This window comes from Triturus cristatus, chromosome 8 (assembly GCF_964204655.1).
Source record: "Triturus cristatus chromosome 8, aTriCri1.1, whole genome shotgun sequence".
Classification (NCBI taxonomy): domain Eukaryota; kingdom Metazoa; phylum Chordata; class Amphibia; order Caudata; family Salamandridae; genus Triturus; species Triturus cristatus.
The window spans coordinates 695,816,060-695,829,866 of NC_140591.1; the positions used below are offsets into that span (position 1 = coordinate 695,816,060).

At 46.3% G+C, this 13,807-nt stretch overlaps 1 protein-coding gene across 1 annotated transcript in view; it reads left to right on the forward strand.

Annotated features, from left to right (window-relative positions):
- Window positions 1-13,807, forward strand: part of IPO5 (importin 5) — a 614,356-nt gene that overhangs the window by 367,116 nt on the left and 233,433 nt on the right. Inside the window, exon 21 of the mRNA XM_085622105.1 lies at window positions 10,032-10,087. Coding sequence (XP_085478231.1) covers window positions 10,032-10,087 — 56 coding nt within the window. The remainder of the gene's footprint in view (window positions 1-10,031; window positions 10,088-13,807) is intronic.

A 13,807-nucleotide genomic window follows, 5' to 3' on the forward strand; every position in this document is an offset into this window, starting at 1 on the left:
CACAAGGAGATGATTGGAGCGCTGAAACTTTTCAGACCCCCCCCCCCCCGTCACAGATCTGGGTTAAATCCTCATCATTCTTTAACTCACTTCGCCACCTCAATTCAGACCCAGCCATATACAAATCAGTCTTGATCCTGTGCCTAATTCTGTCAAAGGCAGATCTATTCGGCTAAACATTAAGATTTGGTGCTAGAATACACAGCAGGTAATTCACCAATTCTTGTTCTAAAGTTTACAGCAGCCATAGCAAGTCGTGCGTACTACCCTGCCCTGTGTATGGCTTATGGCTTTGACGTTCCTCAGTAGGCAGCCGGGAACCTCCAAAGAAAGAAGATCGAGCGCTTTCCTAAAATTAAATTAATTTCATTGTGACTGGTATACTGTGAGTGGCTGGTGGTTACACTTACTGTGTTCGTTCTATAGTTCTTCCCCTCGGCTGTGTGACTCTCCACTGGTGACGAATGGCCCTCTCACCCTGCAGTGTCCTGACTGCATGATGCAGCAGTGTACTCTCCCTCGCCCAGTGGACTTGAGTCGGCCGTCCCGGGCTGCTTGGAAATAATTTGCCGGCGTGGCCAATAATTTTGTTCCTGTGCCCTCTGACAGAGCGGGCGGCCTATACCAGTTTGAGCACCATCACGCTTTACACATCATGCTTTTGGACTTTCTGCATTTCTTGGGTAACACCTAAGTTAAGGAAGTTCTGCTTAGTGTGCTGCCTGGCTGGTATTTTGCTGCATCTTTGTCTCTGCGTCCAGATATATAATACAACAAATAACATTACACCTACAACAGTAAAATCTTATGATGGTACCACCATTGGAGTCTTGTCTTTTTCTAAACCCAAAGTGTACTTGCCTGTGTAACCAATTCATGTCATGGCGTGTGTATCCAAATTGAAAGCCTGCCTTAAGACCATTAACGTGGTGCTGTATGTGTGGAAATGCACCGTCTTTTTGCTTTATAAGCAAAAGGTTGGAGTGATATTTGGCGCTGCACCCACACTCGCAGTCTGGTTCCTGGCGCACAGTCATGGCTGCAGCGCACCGAAACCCTACACTGCCGCACACAGAGGAAAAAAATTAGAGGGAACATTGCTCTTGTTCCTTCTCTCTTTATCCCAGCAGGGCTCATCTCTGGGCATTATCAAGGGCTACCTTTCTGCCATCTCTGCTTTCCTTCGTCTGCCAGATTTGCCTTCTCTTAAAGTCCCCGGTAGTTGACCGTTTCTTGAAAGGCTTAACGCATGTTTTTTTCCTCCAATTCTATTTGTTATTCCTCAGTAGGATTTGAATCTTGTACTCTTATTTAATGTGCGCTCCCTTTGAGCTGCTTCAAAATTGTCCTTTACGCCCCTTAACACTTAAAACAGCTTTCCAGGTATCCATCACTTCCGCTAGATGAGTGAGTGAGCTCCAGGCTCTTTCTTCCAAATCTCCTTTCTTGTCTGTTCATTCGCACAAGTTGGTTCTCAGGACCCGTCCATCCTTTCTTCCGAAGGTGGTCCCTGCCTTCCACATCGGGCAGACCATTACTTTGCCCACCTTCTTTCCGCCTCCGAATCATTCAAAGGAGGAAGAGAGGCACCACCGTCTGGCCCCAAAGCGTGCGCTCTCCTATCTGGATTGCACAAAACCTTTCCGGGTGGATCAACTTTTTGTTGGCTACATGGGTGCAAAGAAGGGTCGGGCCGTACTCAAACGCACCATTTCTCGATGGGTCGTGTTGTGTATTAAGGCTTTTTACTCTGGCTAAAAAGGAGCCTCCTGTTGGGCTGCGAGCTCACTCCACCAGGGCGACGGCAGCCACTACTGCCTTGGGAAGAGGAGTGCCTCTGAATGACATCTGTCAGGCGGCTACGTGGGCATCGCTGAACACGTTCAACCAAACGCTACTGCCTGGACAGCAAGTCTGGAGAGATTGCTTCTTTGGTCGTTCTGTTCTCCAGGACTTTCTGGTGTGATCTTGGTTGTCAGACTCACCGCCGGGGTTGGTGTTGCTGGGGCATCTATTCTAAGGTAAGCAATCTATAACTAACGTGTTTCTTTCAGATGCACAAGTTACTTACCTTCAGTAACGATATATCTGTAAAACATTAGTTAGTTATGGATTCCTTACCGACCCACCCATCCTCCCTGTTCTGCAAACTGATTTCTAGGGTTAAGGACATCCTTTCAGGGCCCTAGTTTTGTGCACCAATGGTCTGTCTTGCATGATTCTGCGTTTTTGGTGCGGAAAGTCATGTACAGAACTGACGTGCGAGTGCGGCGTCGAAGTAGCTGTCGCGACGGACGTGGAGCCGACCGACGCCATCTTCCGACGTGCAGAGGTACTGCTGAAGAAAAACTTTCCGGATCCCGTCTGACGCCTGGGGGTATTTCTATAACTGTTTCTTACAGATATATTGTTACCGAAGGTAAGTAACTTGTGCATCTAGTTTATAGACTTTTAGTATACATTGCAAAATCTTTTGGGAACGATCCAAAATTAGAGATGCAACTGGTCTAAACCAGAAGATGAAAATATGTGAACTCTGCCTGCATGTTCATCCTTTATGTCTACTGTGAAACTTTGAAACGTAAATATTGTGTAGTTTGTGGCAGACTTTTGTCACTTGATGTTAGAATAAGACCCTGTTTAGATGAAATGGCACTTTCACAGGTTCTACAAAAGATAATGACATACTGAATGTGAACCAAAGGCAGACAGGCTAACTTAAAGTTTTCAAAATGGAGTCTGCCTTGGGAGTTCACAACATTAAAGTGCTGTGCATTGTTTCCAGTTGTCTGGTTGAGAATCTTCAGTGCATTACATTTAATTTGTTTAAACCTCCATCAAACTGTAGGCCAACCTCAGTATTGAGACTTTCTCAGCACATAAGTACATGACCTAAGCTTTTCCTTTTGAGACCATTTTCAAATTATTTCACTACTTGTCAAGTAAGGAAATAACTTGTTTCTGTTTGAGCGCAAAACCTTAACTTATTAAAAGGTTCTTAGTTGAAATGTTAAGTGAAAATAAAGTTGGTAAATTTGTTACGACTGGTAGATGGCTGAGCTGATTTGTTTAAAATTTTTGTTCATACATTGTCTTGATTAGTCTGCTTTAACACATGTCAAAACAGTACAGTTTATCACATGTGAAAAACCACAAAGCAAAATGTATTCAAGATTTGAGAAGTAAGGTCTATTTAAAAGGTCTATGCCATTTGTTCATTATTATAACTGTTGTCCGAGTGTCCTGCAGTGTCCTGTAACATTTTAAAATACTTTAAGAAGTATTTGTGTGGTACTTCCCTAGTGCTTTAGCAACTACAGTGCCCAACATCAGCCCAATTCTAGTTTGCTTGTCCACAGACTATGTGTAGTAATGTGCTGTTAGAATTCCTCCGCTATAAAATCTGCCTAGGTTTTGAACTGGATCTGTAGTGCATGCCAACATAAAGGTTTCCAATACCATAATAGTGAACTTGTAGGATGCTGTAGTGGGATTATACCCTCCTACAGAAGTGGTTCCTCTCGAACACTAAAGCTGCGAGATGACTACTTCCTACACAGGGAGCTACTGATGTGGGTTACATGTGCCCATACTGTTCCAGAGATTGCAACTGTTGAAGCATAACATTAAATGTCTAGTGACCGCTTATTTGTTGACTCCATTGGGTGTCACTGTAGAATCCAGATGTTGACCATTAAGTCACATTGGAAGGGTTATAGAGTATATGTACTTCTGGATCTTTATAATTCATACTGGCCCACTACATTTGCCCTGTTAAACATAGAACCTGGTTGGTTCCTTAGCTATTTATTGTACTCCTTGGACTGTTTTCACATGATATTGGTGACTGGTTGAACTATTAACTTTAAACACCATGGATTCATGGCATCTCCATAGATGTCATTAGGGTAAAGGAGGTTGGATTGCGGGTTTTTTTTCCTAAATTTTTGGGCGGGATCATCTTAAACTGATTTTCGTGCATGCTCTGTGGGGAAAGTCAAACATTTTTCAGTTGAATTTTTTTTAAATTGACTTTTTTGTGTATGCCATTTACATCTTGTTTCACTGTTGGAATTCAAATTAAAGACCCAAACAAATGGTCTGTATCTTTACTAAAATGTGTTCAAGGCATATGAGCTGCAGATTATACACTGTGCATAGATTGCCATCGGGTGTTGAGCCCGGATGTTTGCAGTTTGTTTTTGTTCTTGGACAGTCTTTGGAAGTCACGAGTTCGGTGACTCCTCCTTCGGTCCGTACTGCGCATGGGCTTCGGCTCCATCCTCATTGGTTTTTTTCCGCCATCGGGCTCGGATGTGATACTTCGTGCTCCGGCTTCGAACCTTTCCAGTTCGACCTTTGACGGAAAATCCTCGTCCATCGAGATTCTTCAGACGAAATCGGCTTCTTCATCTCTCTCTTCGGCACTTCCTCGATTCCAGGCAGCGGCCTTCGGGCCAACCTCTGACTCGGCCGATGGAAAGGACTCCCTTCAAGAAGTGCCCAAAATGTGGGTCTAAATTTCCCCACACCGATCTCCATCAGGTGTGCAACCTCTGCCTCTCTCCCGAACACGAGGCCCGAGACTGCCCCGCCTGCAAGTCTTTTCCATCGAAAAAGACTATTCGGGATCGACTAGCTCGACGCACCATGGCGCACTCATCGACCTCTGCTCCACCTGATATCTTCGGAGAAGACACCGGAGCTTCGGGACAGCAGCACACCGAACAGGAGGACGATGTCTTCAGCGCTTCCGAGGCCGACTACTCCGACGTGGAGAAGATCACACCGGCGCAGATGGTCGTGAGTACTCTACCCCCTCTCACTCCCACGCCCATACCGAAAGAGACTCCGGTTACCCCTTCGCCTCCGGGCCTAGGGAAAACCAAGCATACCGCTTCCATCACCCCACCTTCGGGCCCGGTAAAAAAGCATCACAAGTCTCCTGGCGGCTCGGGCTCGAGCCAGCCTCCTAGCGGCGCCGAAAAACACCCTTCGGCACCGAAGAAAACCACACCAAGCTCCGTTCCGAAGCCATCGGTGTCGAAACCTGGCCTCTCTGTGCTGACCAAACATCCCTCGGCACCGATGCTTCCGTGTCGAAGCCTGCCTCGGCGCCGAACAAAAAACCCTAGGTCCCGAGAAAGCATGGTGCGGATAAACCAACGAAGCCGTTGGTTCCGAAAACATCGGTCTCTGTGCCGGAGGAGCTTTTCACGCCAGATCCTCTTCAAAAGACTTTAACAAAGGATCCAAAGACTGGACATTTAACTATGTCTTCCAAGAAAAGACATTTAGACAAGCCAACTCCTCCTCTACCGCCAAAACGGAAGGACTCTGCCACATCCCCATTCAGAGTACCCTCCCCACCTCCACCTCCTCCACTCCCTCCATCTCCGCCCCCACCTTCGCCTCATCGCTCTCCAACCCCGTCTCCAGACCCTGATGACCAAGGGGATTCATACTATGATCCACCAGATGCCCCGCAGGACCCCACTCCTCCGGAACACCAGACACATGGGAGGATTATCACAATCCAGATGTCCCAGATGTGCCTCAGGATGATCTTTATCCATCCAGGCCATCTCCACCAGAGGACTCCCTGGGGTTCCACCTCCTCCTTCAACGGGCGGCACATTATCATGTGGTGGAGTTACACAGTGATCCAGTTGAGGAAGACTTCCTACTTGACACGTTTGACATAGCAGATAAATCCACCGCTATATTACCTATGCTTAAAGCGGTGACCAAACATGCGACAGAGGTTTTCAAAGACCCAGTCAGGGCTAGGGTCTTAAACCCCAGAATAGAAAAGAAATACAAGGCAGCCCCCACAGATCCTGCCTATATTAAAGGACCTGCGCCCCTAGACTCATTAGTGGTATCCACAGCTAGGAAGCGCTCCAACTCTCAGTCATCTGGTGAGGCTCCACCACCCGATAAGGAGTCCAAGGCAAACGCACGGCCTCGCAAGCTGCCAACATGTGGCGTATCGCCAACACGCAGGCGCTGCTGGCGAGGTACGATAGAGCGCACTATGATGAGCTGGAGGCTCTCATGCAACATCTCCCAGACAAATATAAAAATAAGGCTCATGATCTGATACAAGAGGGAAAGATTATTACCAACACCTCTATTAAATGTGCACTTGACGCAGCAGACACAGCTTCCAGGGCTATAAACACCAGTGTTCTGCTTCGCCGCCACGCCTGGCTCAGGATCTCAGGCTTTAAACCAGAGGTCCAAGCATCTATATTGAACCACCCTTTTGACCAACAACACTTATTTGGCCCAAAAGTAGACGAAGCCCTGGAAAAAATGAAGGATACAGATACGGCGAAGTCGATGAGAGCACTACAATCACACACCCCTAGACGCTCCTTTCGCCGTTCCTCCTTTCGAGGCTCTGGCAGAGGTTACTCTTCCGATAACGCCTCCACGTCCTAGAAGTCCCCTCCTCAGAATACCTTCACAAAGGGCTATCAAAGAGGTGGATATCGAGGAAACAATAATAAAGGCAGGGGCAAAACCAACACCGCCCGTTCTGCCACACCGCCCACACAATGACTTTCCCCCGCTCCCCCCAGACCATTCCACTCCGGTTGGGGGCAGACTAAAAGACTTCCTTCAAACCTGGGAGACCATAACATCAGACAAATGGGTGACCCAAATTATTCGGTCAGGGTACTGTCTCGAACTAACTTCTACCCCCCCCAATAGTCCACCCAGACACCGTGCGATGTCACAAGAACATACCACACTTCTGAAACAAGAGGTACTCTCCCTCCTGCAAAAACAAGCTATAGAGCAGGTCCACGTCAATCATCAAAATTTATGGGTCTACTCTCTGTACTTTCTGATACCAAAGAAAGACGAGACCCTACGGCCCATTCTAGACCTCCGGCCCCTAAATGCATATATCCATTCAGACCATTTTCACATGGTAACTCCAACAAGTTCTCCCACTCCTCTGACGACTTTCTCACTACACTGGATTTGAAAGACGTATACTATCACATTCCAATACACCCTGCTCACAGAAAGTACCTCAGATTTGTGGTGGACAGCCAACATTATCAGTTCAAGGTTCTCCCCTTCGGGGTCACAACCGCACCACGGGTGTTTACCAAATGCCTGGCAGTAGTGGTGGCACACCTCCGGAGACTAAACATTCACGTCTTCCCCTACCTGCACGACTGGCTCATAAAAGCCGCGTCCTACCACCAGTGTGTGCAGCATACAAACACTACCATCCAACTACTCCACCAGCTAGGCTTCATGGTGAACCACCAAAAGTCCCACTTGATACAGTCTCACACAAAGCAATACCTCGGTGCCACTATAGACACCTCAAAAGCCATAGCCTATCCCAACTCAGCCAGAATCGCAAGCATACAAGCCTTGCGCCAAAGGTTCCTCCTTCAGCACTCTCTCCCAGCACGAGTGTTCATGAAACTAATAGGGATGATGGCATCTTGCATCTTCATAGTGCCTCATGCAAGACTCCACATGCGTTCACTCCAAGAGTGCCTAGCACGCCAGTGGAACCAGGCCCAGGGACAGCTGACGGATCTGGTGTTGGTGGACGGTCGCACCCATCGCTCTCTGCAGTGGTGGAACACCACAAACCTTTCCAAAGGGCGACCGTTCCTGGACCGGTTCCTCAGGTGATTCTAACAACAGACGCATCGCTCTCCGGCTGGGGAGCGCACCTATTACACCTCACAGTACAAGGTGTATGGACGCCACAACAGAAGTTACTCCACATCCACCATCTGGAGTTATTGGCGATCTTTCTGGCCCTGAAATCGTTTCAGAAACAAATCTCAGCCAAGACAGTCCTCATTCCCACAGACAATATGACTTGAATGTATTATATTCAAAAACAGGGGGGACGCACTCTCCCCAGCTCTCTCGCTTAGCTCAGAGCATATGGAGATGTGCAATCCCACAAAAAATCTTTCTCCTGTCACAACACGTCCCAGGTATACAAAACACCATGGCAGACAAACTCAGCAAATGCACGAATGGGAACTGCATCCACAAGTTCTTCACCCATTCTTTCACAAGTGGGGGCATCCTCAGATAGACCTCTTCGCCACCCACGAAAACAAAAAATGCCCAAGCTTCGCCGCCAGATACCCACACCCATTGTCCAAAGGCAATGCTTTATTGATAAACTGGTCAGGCAAATTTGCATACACCTTTCCACCTCTCCCGCTAATTCCATTAGTGGTAAGGACGCTACAACAGCACTCCCTCACACTCATTCTGGTAGCTCCAACATGGGCCAGGCAGCCGTGGTACACCACACTACTACAACTCTCGGTGGTGCCACATCAAAAACTGCACCTGTCCCCATGCCTCCTAACCCAGAACCATGGAGAAATCAGGCACCCCGACCCAGCTCAGCTCAACCTTGCGATCTGGCTCCTGAAATCTTAGAATTTGGATACCTTAACCTTCCCCCTGATTGCATGAACATTATCAAGGAAGCCAGACGTCCTACCACTCGAGCATGCTATGCCGCAAAGTGGAAGAGATTTGTTGTTTACTGCCGTAACAATACAATCGACCCTTTAGATGTATCCATACAGCACATCATATGCTATCTTCTCCATCTTCAAAGGTGTAACCTGGCGTACTCATCCATCCGTCTACACCTAGCAGCAATTGCTGCTTACCTGCAATACAGACAACATTTATCACTTTTCAGAGTGCCTGCTATTAAAGCCTTCATGGAAGGCCTTAAAAGAGTAATTCCGCCCAGGGCACCACCCTCACCTGTGTGGAATCTAAACGTAGTTCTTACAAGGTTAATGGGTCCGCCTTTCGAACCACTGCATAAATGTGAGCTACAGTTCCTCACTTGGAAAACAGCTTTCCTCGTAGCGATCACTTCCCTTAGAAGGGTTAGCGAGATACAAGCGTTCACTATACAAGAACCCTTTTTACAGATACATCACAGCAAGGTGATACTTCGCATCAAATCCAAAATTTCTGCCCAAGGTAATTTCCCCCTTCCATCTTAATCAATCGGTGGAATTAACGTTTTTTTTCTCGCAACCTCAATCTGTTGCGGAAAGGGCTCTACATACACTTGATGTTAAAAGGGCTTTACTGTACTACATACAAAGAACACAACCTTTCAGAAAGACTAAACCGTTGTTTGTCTCCTTCTCTCCACCGCATAAAGGCAACCCCATCTCAATCAGGGATAGCTAGGTGGATTGTAAAGTGTATACAAATTTGCTATCACAAAGCAAAAAGAACATTATCTGTTCCACCTAAAGCCCACTCTACAAGAAAGATAGGGGCTTCTATGGCTTTTCTAGGGAACATACCCTTAGATGACATCTGCAAAGCAGCCACATGGTCCACACCGCATGCCTTCACAAAACATTACTGTGTAGACGTGCACTCCAAACAACAAGCTAGTGTGGGCCAGGCTGTACTAAAGACACTTTCAAACCACTGCAACGGATACCAGTGGTCGCCGCTAGGGTTGGGTACTGCTATATAATCTATGCACAGTGTATAATCTGCAGCTCATATGCCTCGAACGGAATATGCTACTTACCAGTATGCATCTGTTCTTTGCATGTAGAGCTGCAGATCTATACACGCCCACCCGCCTCCCCGGCTACCTGTATTCGTTCCAGTCTATCTTATTTAGATACAACACACATGGGTTTCTTTACTATTATCACTACGCTCCATCTTTTCCCTGCTGGCGAAAAACAATCTGAGGATGGAGCCGAAGCCCATGCGCAGTACGGACCGAAGGAGGAGTCACCGAACTCGTGACTTCCAAAGACTGTCCAAGAACAAAAACAAACTGCAAACATCCGGGCCCAACACCAGATGGCGATCTATGCACAGTGTATAGATCTGCAGCTCTACATGCCAAGAACAGATGCATACTGGTAAGTAGCATATTCCTTATTCTTTCTCATAAGAATCTTAAAATTTGCTCCAAATTAGTTCACTAAATGCTGTAACTCTAACACGAAGCCTTTCTCTTAATATAGTTAAGAGGCAAGATGAGGACTATGATGAGCAAGTTGAAGAGTCTCTTCAGGATGAGGTACGTTAACTCTTGGAGGCTGATAATGGCTGAGTCATGAGTACAAACTAGAACAATTAAAGTGCACTGAGGTCTATATGTTTATTCATGTATAATACTTAAATACTGTTCTATGCATTTGATCTGTGTTTTAGCTTGGAAAGAATTGAGTGATTTTACTTTGCATGATATGCAGAAGGCACCAACATGGGAACAATGGATAATTGTCCTGCGGATAATTGCACCAGCACAGGAGCTTAGGTCAGAGGAGTACTTTATAATATTGTGGAGAGCTTAATGAGTCAGACTGCCCCAATTTGAAGATGATATAGATGGTACAGTTTCCCAGTATCCATCAGGGTATGGTGAAGGTACATGGTTGTACTACAGAAGTAGTGTTGGGGAATTGATGTGGAGGGTACTGGATCAAGAACACTGTTTAGAACGACTTATCTGGCAGCAATGGTATCATTCTCAGCCCTGTTGCTGTACACTGGCACTGAGTTATTTACAAGTTGGAGTAGGTTGAGCCAAAACATGCAGATGTGTGCAGAGGGGTAGGAAAACAATGTTCTCATCCAGAGGATTTTAATAGGCACTTCATAATCACTGAATTGTGACCCCATCCTTCTTCTGGGACCAGGACAGCAGCAGGGACTGATTTGGTTTGCGTCATTGGTCTCTACTCCTTTTTAGAGCATCACTGCTCAAACCATGTTCTCCCTAGTTTAGTGGGCAGTCGTGCATGAGTTTCCTCTGTGTGCAGTTGTGCTCATGCTATCGGGGGACCAGTGCTGCTTCAGCACACTATTGCTAGCAAGGGATGCATGGAGTGAAGTCAATTGAGATTACTCTTTAACCATTACAGAATTCGTTTTGTTAAATACAAATTCAGCATTAGTTCCTTTAATGATCTGTGTTGGAATGAAAGTCCTATGCATGTCTCTGCGAAACTTAGTTAGCCTTGGCTAAACCTCCAGGCCTTCCGGTCATGTGAAGGCCAGTATGCAGAATTCCTATTTACATGTTTGGAACTTTATGGTTTACGAATGGATAAATGGACTGCTGCTTTAGTGTTAGGACTCATTGTGTTGTCTGTACTTCAGAGTTCTGGGGTTTGCCTTTTTTTAGGGTTCCTGGGCAGTTCAATGTTAAGATAATAGTGTTTTTTTAAATTTTTTTTTTATTGGGGTCGGCAGAACTTGCAGAGTTTCACTCAGTGGAATTCCGTGGAGTTGCATAAAAACACCAAGATTTCGTGGAGTTTGACAAACTGGTAGAATTAGGCACACTGCGCTGATAGGCACTATGCGGTACGCCAGAGTGTACTGCTTGTGTACTTGATTGCCTGAAGCTAGTGTAGATTTTCTACTGGAGCGGCAGCTTTCTCACTGCGAATGCCCGTGTTGGGGAAATCTAACCAGGTGCCCTCCTGGCAACTAAAAATCATGTTAGGGGATGCCAGAGCTTGCTCCAACTTACTGTTAGCAAACCACGTGTGAGAAAAAACTCCGTCACGCAGCGGTTGGCTGAATTTGGCCGGAATGCTGCCTAACGAGGAGTGACAAACTGTCTGCGAAGCAGAATTTGCCAACCGCTAGGTTATTTGGGGGGGGGGGGGGGGCCGGAAGAGACTTGGCCACAATTGTCTTACACTTGACTGAATGGCGAAGTGCTCCCTTACAACACTTCTCTCTAAGTATACCTAGGACAAGCAGCCAAGTTCTGCTTCATGAGCTGCGTTGAGGGCTAGTAACAATGGATCTGAAAGACAGTTCTAGATTCCTTACCTTCTAGATTCCTTACCTTCTAGATTCCTTACCTTCTAGATTCCTTACCTTCTAGATTCCTTACCTTCTAGATTCCTTACCTTCTAGATTCCTTACCTTCTAGATTCCTTACCTTCTAGATTCCCTACCTTAAAATTACCCCCAGGCATCAGACTGGATCTGGAGAATTTTTTCTTAGCAGTACCCCTGTGCGTTGTTAGGTGGTGTCAGACTCCGCGTCCAGCGGCGGGATGACATTGCGGTGTCTACTTGGACGCCGCCCCTGCGTGCTGAAGTCAGTTTTCTTTTTCCGCGCCAGCCTAGCGCAGATCCGGAGAAAGCTACCCCTTTAGCCACTTTCTGACTAAACCTTTTTGACGTTTTGTTGACTGCTTTTTTGAGTCTTCGTCTCCTGGTGAGTGAGGGATATCCCACCGCCAGACCGGGCTCAAGCCTTGCGGGGCCTGTCACAGGCTGATGTCTGGGATCTCCGGCACCTCATGCGCCTTTGGTGTGTGGCGTGTGACCATGACCCAAAGTCTTGCTCCGACTGTGATGCCATGAATATAGTCATTACGGGAGCAGTCCTGAAAGCTCTTGGAGGCCCGGCGGTCAGCTTTGCATCGCTCCCGGTCTCGTTCGAGAGGAAGGTCTCGAGGCCGCTTGCATAGCCCCCATTCCTCATCACTCAGTCTTCGAAATCTTCAGGTAAGTTGAAGCACAAGAAGGGGAAAAAGAACCAGCGCTCTACGCCATCTCCCCATTGATCGGCTGACTCGATGCGGGACCCGGAGCGTCATATCTCGAAGGCTCCGTGTAAGAAAGTGGCTCTGTATATACTGTACCAAGGTAAAGTACAGGGTGCACAGAGTCCACAGTCCCCAGAGGTTTGGCAGAGGTTTGTCAGAGGTTAAAGTTAGATATAACATTTACTCTCTAAAGTGGTAGCTTGGTCGAGCAGTAAGGCAGTATCCGAGGACAATGTAAAGCATTTGTTGTACACTCGGTCAGCAAATGGTCTCACACACTCAAGAACTGAACTCTAGGCCAATTGTTTTGTATATAAAATATATATATTTTTATTTCAGAACCACAAGTAGGTATCCAAATACTTTCTCAGAATGAGATGCTTTAGTTAAATACTTTCAATAAGCAATACACTTTTAAATGCAATAGTTAGTTGTTGCAATAGGCAATACAATTTAAACACAATTATAACATTGAGCTCAATGGGAATTTTAAAGTAAACGCAATATCAATTACTTTGCATAGGTTTTTCTTACTCCGGGCTTGATCCTGGATTCAGCTCTGGTGCATCTCGCGTAAACAGTTGAAAGAAATCGTTTTTGTTACACAGGCGATTTTTAAGGAATATTTGTATTTTCAAAAACCAACACTTACAAGAATTACTCTTCCAGGGGGTCCTCATCAATAGTCATAAGCACTGAATATTCCCACCTACGTGCGGGGACCCCGGAAATAATCGAAACCAAAAACACAGCGCGAACGCCGTAAACAGCCTTCCCCCTACTCACTTGCGATGGTGGTCCGCAGCGAGGTGGCTATCCTCCATAAACCGACACAAACGCTGTACTCCGTCAACTCCTTTGACAAACAGCAGCCACGGACACCAATAAGCTTATATACAATCCTTTATTCGTGCTACTTTGCACGAATAAAGGATTGTATTGAAGCTTATTGGTGTCCGTGGCTGCTGTTTGTCAAAGGAGTTGACGGAGTACAGCGTTTGTGTCGATAGATATATATATATATATCTATCTACATATAATCACTTTTTCTCATACCAATGCACCTCCAATTGGAGGCTAAAAGGCTAAACAATATAAATTGCACACATAAAGACTGTATCTGTGTTTGTATATATATGCACACACACGAGGGCAAGTAGCACTTGAACTTCCTTTTTGACTTTGTCAAAAAATATCTGATTTTCGACTTTTTGTGCTTTCAC